This window comes from Molothrus ater, chromosome 5, assembly GCF_012460135.2.
Source record: "Molothrus ater isolate BHLD 08-10-18 breed brown headed cowbird chromosome 5, BPBGC_Mater_1.1, whole genome shotgun sequence".
Taxonomy (NCBI): Eukaryota; Metazoa; Chordata; class Aves; order Passeriformes; family Icteridae; genus Molothrus; species Molothrus ater.
Window position 1 is genome coordinate 52,758,299 of NC_050482.2, and position 7,333 is coordinate 52,765,631.

Below are 7,333 nucleotides of genomic sequence, written 5' to 3' on the forward strand. Positions count from 1 at the left end.
TTCCAGTTTTTGCATCCCTGTTCTGCTTTCAAGAACAGAAAGTGGGAATCTCCAGCAAGATTTGTTCCATTCCTTACTGCAGTTTCTTCTTCAGAGATGTCCTTTGCCACCTTCATCGGGGGAGGCTTTACTAAAGCTGAACTCATATAAGAACCTGTTACTTTTGCATTTAAACTGGCCCCTTAGTTCTTCTTGTGTACATCCATTTTGAGTATCAAATGCATCTAATTTTACTACCACATTTCCCAGAGGCAGTTAAATATAAATGAAACACCCCAGAACAGAACCTGAGTATCCAGGTATACTTGCTGCACCTCTTTCAGTACCTAACGGAGAGCCAAGTGTGAAGGTTTTAGGACAACAAATCTGTACAACAGAAGAGACAAGAGAGTAAAAAGTTGAGGGACAAACCTGATTGCAATACACTGGTAGAATTTTCATTTCCACTTGAGACAATAAAATGGGAGAAGGCACTTTATGGTGCTCTGCCTTTGTCATATGACAGTCTATTCCTGCTAAACCAGGACCCAGCACGAAGGGTATTCGGAGCAGCTCCAAGTTTTAGCTAGAGTGAAGGAGTAAACATTTAATAGACACTGAAAATGCTTTGAAGCAGGGAAAGTGATGCAGAAGAGATAGCATTTACAAAGTGGAATCAAGAACTACCATTTGAAATAGCCAAGATATAGAGTGCATGAACAAAGAGAAAAGGGCAAGCCAACAGAAACTGAGAACATGGACAGATGCATCTGTTTTCCATGTCTGTAATATACTGATACAGGATTGGATTGGATTACAGCAGACCTAAACTAAGGCAAAAACAAGAACAAAATAAATCTTGAAGGGATAGGGTGTCAAATAGTAGAGTCAAATAAGAAAAGGGTCTTCATTGGGAATAAAACCTAGAATTACCTGTATATATAATCAAAAAAACTAAACCCACAAACATGTTAACTAGAGTGTTTTACAATAGAGAAAGGGCTTGGTGCCACAAACATCAAAAAAATTGTACATGCTGCATTACTAACATAATGTTATAACAGTTAGAAGTGTCCAGGGAGAAAGAATTAAATATGAGGCTGCTAAGATGCAGAACTACTGCTGCAGATGAAGACTTCCACAGAAGGAATACAAAGAGCAATTCTGAATATAAAGGCAGCAGTACTGAATACATAGTCCTATGGGTATGAATAGAATACCTATACTTATTATTGGACCTCTCTATACTAGTCTCTGGATTAAAAAATCCTGAGAAATTATGAAACTGAGTGCACAGAATTGACAGAGATGGAAAAGTAATGAGTCACAACAATGTGAGACTTCAGCTATCAAGAAGCAAGTCAAATATCACAGGGGAACAGCAATTCAGGAGGAGGTAAAAACACCTTGACTTTGCCATAAGAAACATCCAGGTACAAAGTCAGATAGTGAGTGTGTACAATTAGATTTAATGTCCAAGGGACAAATGTGATATCAAAAAGTAAGGGTATGACACAAGCATGAGAAAAGAGAATTAATCCATTCCCTAGCAGTAAAACTGTAGAGATGCTATTTGAGAGACCACTGTTTTCCAGAATGCATATATACATTTCTGATCTGCTCCTGAACAAAGAATGTGAGAAATAAACTTGTAGAATTAAATTACAGATAGGAAATTTAAGACAAACAGGGAAAAAAGTCTTTCCAATTTGGAAATCTGACATTTAAGAAGACCTTTATGTGGCATCCTACAAGTAATAAAAGGAAATGTAAAAAGGATAGAAATTAATTTCAAGGAGCAGATAGAGGAAAGAATGAAAAAAGTTCTTTGAATTCTTCAGAAAATGGAACCCTACCAAACAATTGGTGGGCTCTATGGATCATCCAAATTTTAGGGAGGAAAAGAAGACAACAGTGACAGCATTGTGACTCTAGTAAATGTAATTGCTGAAAGTGGGGAACTTCTTTACCTCATTATAGTTTTTCCTGATCAGAATGACACAGAAAAGAAGAAAAACAGTTATTAAGTCAGTGATGACTGATATTTTAAAAAAATTAAGCCCCCAATTCCAGATGGCTACATCCAATGAACTGAATTTGGGAAGTGACTAAGCTGCCAAAAAAACTGTGCAATATCATTAGAAATAGTTACTGCTCCAGAGGACTGGTGTAAAACAAATGCAAAATATGTGGTTTGAAAGCTGTAAGAGTAATGTAGAAAAATTTAGACATGTAAGTCATAGACTTTATGAATTATCTCAAATGATAATTTAAAGAAGAATACAGAAGAATAAATAAATCAGCAGAAACCACAGGTCAGGGCATTTACCACATGATTTTTTTTTTGCAAAGAAGAAGAAAAAAATGTCCCGTTAATTTCTTTTCGATTCTTTTCCTTTCATTTCTTTGGGAATACTTTCATGAAGTGGTAGAAAACAGGCAGTCAGAATGATGTAGCTAGTCAAAAAGCCTTAGGCAAGGTAACAGACAAGCTGTAAAAGAAAGCATGGAGGGGCTAAAAGGTAAAGTTTGATTGTGTAGCAGAAGCTGACCTCAGATATAGATGTTAGAGATTTTAATTCTTGCGAACAGTTAGCAGAGGGGATATTTCAAGGATACTGCACCTGGCCATGTTGATAAATGGGTTGGTTGAGCCCAGGACAGGATGTTAATGACAAGTTTGCTTTCATGCCTTCAACATGAAATCCGCTGCCATGGCTACAATGTGGTTCTGTCCTTGCCTCTCTGACTTCCACCAGAAGACCTTGGGCTGGCCCTCACCCCTTCATCTCTCAGCCTCAAAAACCTGTTTTGCCTTTATTTCTGAGATGCCTTGGTTGACTGTAGGGAGAAACTGTAGATGTTAATAGGAGATCCAATTCCTTTTCTTTGCCTGGTATAATCAAGACATCTCCCAGCATCAGAACAGGTAATTTCCATCAACACCAAAGCAAGGTTTAGTTCCCAAGCTATGTAGGGCTAGAAGCCATGAATGGAAAATTCCCAGATTTTCCTTCCCTGTCCATTTGCAAGTCCCAGGTAAATAGTGCAAAAGATGGACTGGCAACTTCATCACATTTATGCTAGTCAGTTGAAACTAATTTCAATATTTCCAACTATGAAACATTTCTTCACATTTCCAGAACCACTTAGCTCATTCTTCTGACCTTCCAGGAGCCTTGAAGACCCTTTTATCATGATGTTCTGCATGTAAATAATCCAGCATGTACCAGCCTGTCTCCAGCTTTCCTGGTTTTCATAAACAATTTTGTGCAATAGGCTTACTCAGACTTTTGTTAACTTTGGACCAGCCCTTTGTGCAGCAGCTCTGCATTGCTTAATCTGTTTATTAAAATATCTGTCAAAAAGATTAAACAGTGAGAGAGAAGAAAGAGCAGATGGCACCATATTATTTGCATTAGTCAGGACCAAGGATGGCAGTGAAGAACATCTGACAGAGCTATGTATGTTCAGTCACCACAACAGCAAATGAAACTCCATATGGAAGACTGAAGGGTAAGCAAAGCTGGGGGTAGAGAGAGGGAGAGCATAAACAATGTGCAGAACTTTCAAGTGGCACCAGCCATTCCCTTGTGAAATACTTTGTTGCATACAGGCTAATGAAAACCATTGCTCAGCCTATGGTTGTGTTGACAAGGGAAAAGCAGGAAATTAGGATGCAGGAAAAATGAACTGGCAATGTATACAGAGAACCCAGATATTGCTTCATCTGGAAAAATATAAGCAGACCCATCTCTGGCATCTGCAGGAGAAATTACAAAGCTGGGAAAGAGAAGTTGGTGATGAAAACAATTAGGGGCTTGGAAATATTCCCATGGAGGGACTGGAGGGATTCTAAAGTCTCTTGGCTTTAGAAAGGAGGTAAATGAGAGAGAAGGCAGTGAAGGTTTGCAAAATAATGAATGGCCTAGCATGGGCAGGTTGTAAGAACTAGTCTCAAAACTCAGAACAAAGCAAGAGGGATAAGAAATGGGAAAGACAATGAGGCTGAAAGGTGAGCATGACTCAAAGGGACATAAATATCAAAACAAAATATCTGAAACTGTTGCAAAGATTTTGTGGGGCAGATAATAAGCTTCGTGTTTCAGGGCTGAAGCTGACCCATGCTTATTAGTAATCAAGAGGAGACCCCTCAGGGTACAGAGATGATTACTCCATAGACATTTCCATGGTTCATCCCTCCTTCCTTTGGAACATCTGGTGCTGGCAACTGTCCAAAATAGGAGATGGGACTGAGAGAATCCCTCAGGCCAGATACTTTGGTAATTCCTGATTGCCTAAAAACATTCTAAATTTTCATTTCATTGTTATTCCCTGAGAGCAAACAACTTCTATGCTCTTTTTGACTCACCTCTCCATTTTAGTCCCATGAGATTTTACCAGCCAGATGCTGTATGTGTGTGAGTGTATTTAAGGAAGACTTCATGACTCTACAGTTCCTGTATTACCTCAGGGCTTGTCTTTAGGGACACTGTATTAACTGGACTGGCTTTTTTTCCCTCTAGCCTCCACAAGCTCAGCCTGTGTCAATGAAATCTCAGACTGGACCTCCACTTGGACAACTGTCACAACCACGGCCTCCTCCACAAGGTACAGTTCTCTGATTCCCATGTCAGTGGTGACTCTGAGTCATATCAGTTTGCCTTCTAAATAAAAGGTATCAGGATAAAGGTTTTGTTCATTTTCCAATTCACTGCCAAGCAGGCAGCAAATTCAGTGTACTATTAAAGCAAATACTGTCATATTCCACAGAAGCTTAGAAAGTGCGATGAAAATTTGATATAGATCCAGTTGATACCACTGGTAGGACTTGGCTCAGCAAAACAAGGCCACTTGAACTGGCACTGGAGCAGGATTCTGGGCACAGAGTATATTGTGTTTGCACAAAGCTGTTCAGTTACAAGTGTTAAGAATTGATAAGAAGATGCTAGTGTTGTCAGGCTTGGAACAGACAGCAACGTTGCAATGCCAGGATCATTGATCCATCTGTCCAGGAGCTCCCATGTCAGCAAGAGCACACCTCCAGCTCCTCCTGACAGCAGAAGCAGTTCTGACTTATGTGGCTTGGTCAGAACAAGAAGTTTGGCTTATTGTCCTGATGTACACTGAGGTGATGAAGCACAGGGCTACCCCATGGGTAGCCAGATCACACCAACCACTCAATTCACATAACTCATTAGACCCTCATTTTTGCCACCTTCCCTTCCTTTCTCCATTTCAACCTTCTACCAAATTAACATCCTCCTCTAATTATCTTTTCCTCATTGGTCATTGTTTTGCTGCATCCAAAATTGAGCATTTCTATGTAATCTTGGCATTCCATACTATTACTGATATGAGCTGTTGGCCTTGCAGGATACTACTCTCCATCTGTCTCCAGTACTCCCCTTCAATTCTCTGTAAACTTTTTCTCACATAACTCCCCTGACCAGCTGTGAAATCCAGCCAGACCTCACAACACTATCTATAACTTTTGTCAAGTTCTCACAGTATTATCTGTCTTGTCCAGCAATTTCTCATGTCATGTCCAATTGTTTTCCACATCCTCTTCAGTTCTGAGAGCCTGCTGCCAAAGCAACTGAAGGCATTGGGTGATGGTTCTGGAACAGAGGGTAGGAATAGGATGGAATGTCTCACATCAAACTGCTGGGCCCGTGAAGGGACTGCTAACCCAAACCAGCAGGGTCAGCTTACATTACCCACACAGTTGCTTCTCCAGTGACTCTTCCTTACCCAAGCAGGAAGTGCTCACCAAGGATAAGAAACACCAGATACATGAAGAGTAAGGCAGGTTGAAGTGACTCCCTTTGGGGAGAGCGGAGAAATTTCTTTAGTGCTGAAGAAGGTAGAGAAATGGACAACCCTAGAGAGAAGGAAATCACACCAATTTTAAGCCTGTAAGAGAGTATTTGCCATATTCTTCTCCATTAACTACTCCAAAGAGTCTCTCCTCTTAGCAAAACCCATCCTTCCATAGAGATGTTCCATGCTTGTTGCCCACCACATGCACTTCCTCATGTTTATGTCTACATGTCCCTTTCAGGTGGACCACGCCAGCCACAAGGATCTCAGCCTTCCCGAACAAACCCACCCCCACAGCAGCGGCTGTCTCCTCAAGGACAGCAGCCCCAGAGTCCCCAGTCCACTTCCCCTCAGCAGCAAAGGTCACCTGGATCTCCACAGCAAATCCGATCAGCAACTGGCTCCTCTCCAGTCCAGGCCTCCAAGGCAGGCACGTTCCCTCCACAGCAGCCTCGGCCTCCTGCCCAAGGCCGGGCTCCCAGCCAGCCGAGCCCCACGGAAATGTCCAAGCAGCAAACCACCCCACACCCACACCTGAAGTAAGTCTTTGACAGACTCATAGTATCTGTAGATATTAGAATAAGGCTGTCCAGAAAGTATCCTGAGATGACGTGGAGAATATATCACCTGTTGTCAAGCAGCAGTCCCCAGGGACAAAGGCCTGCACAACTGTGAGTGACTTCAAAGGTAAATGTGTATCCCTTGGCATAACAGCGCACCAGTGACCTGTTGTCAGGAAAACCAGGTTGTATTTGACATCACAAAGATTTCACATTCTTCCTCTTGTTCATGTGCTCAGTGTTCATGTGCTCTACCCCGGCCATATCAACAGAGCCACCACCTTCCCAGCAGGGTGTATAATCCTCCCAGGCTGCAAACAGCACAGCATTGGCCAGAAAGCTCACCAGGGGTTATTCCTTCACTATTTCCTAAGTGCAGGAGCCACAAAGATTCTTTTTGCATTTGGTAACAAAAAGGCTGGGAAGACAGGGGGACATGGCCCTATTCATGTATATAAAATTCCAGATGGTGACTGTATGTGGAAGCACTCTTCTGGAGCAGAGCACACTGCTGAACTGTTGTGGATCTTTGGAAGCAGCTTTTGTTGTCACCCTGTGTGGAGAATATCTAGCTGGCGCCATGACAGGAAAACTGACCAAAAAAAGGTCTGACGCTGACAAAAAGTTAGCACAAGAAAATTGGTATGAACAGGCCAGAATAAAACATAGGCTAGGAATAAGAGGACAATTTCTGAGAAGCAGAGGAGCGATGTTCTAGAACAAGCTTTCAGTGATCATGTTTACACAAGCAAGATATGCTAAAAGAGATGTACTTAAGGATCAAACTGTTGGTTTGCTAAGGATGCAGTCTACACACTATACATATTTCAGATACTTTTTCCAGTCTAGTTTTGTGCTGGATACCGATTACTGATCAGAAGAAACTAAGCATGGTAGCAGGGAAAACTGGGACATTTACTTCAAAAGCTCATCCTGATCTGAACTTGATCACTAGCAGATACACAGCCAGC

General features: G+C 41.6%; 1 protein-coding gene across 4 annotated transcripts in view; it reads left to right on the forward strand.

Moving 5' to 3' along the window:
* SYN3 (synapsin III) overlaps nucleotides 1-7,333 on the forward strand; it is a 196,199-nt gene that overhangs the window by 182,650 nt on the left and 6,216 nt on the right. For all 4 annotated transcript variants that reach the window (XM_036400515.2, XM_036400512.1, XM_036400516.1 and 1 more), the window contains 2 exons: nucleotides 4,506-4,590; nucleotides 6,044-6,341. In XM_036400515.2, coding sequence (XP_036256408.1) covers nucleotides 4,506-4,590; nucleotides 6,044-6,341 — 383 coding nt within the window. The remainder of the gene's footprint in view (nucleotides 1-4,505; nucleotides 4,591-6,043; nucleotides 6,342-7,333) is intronic.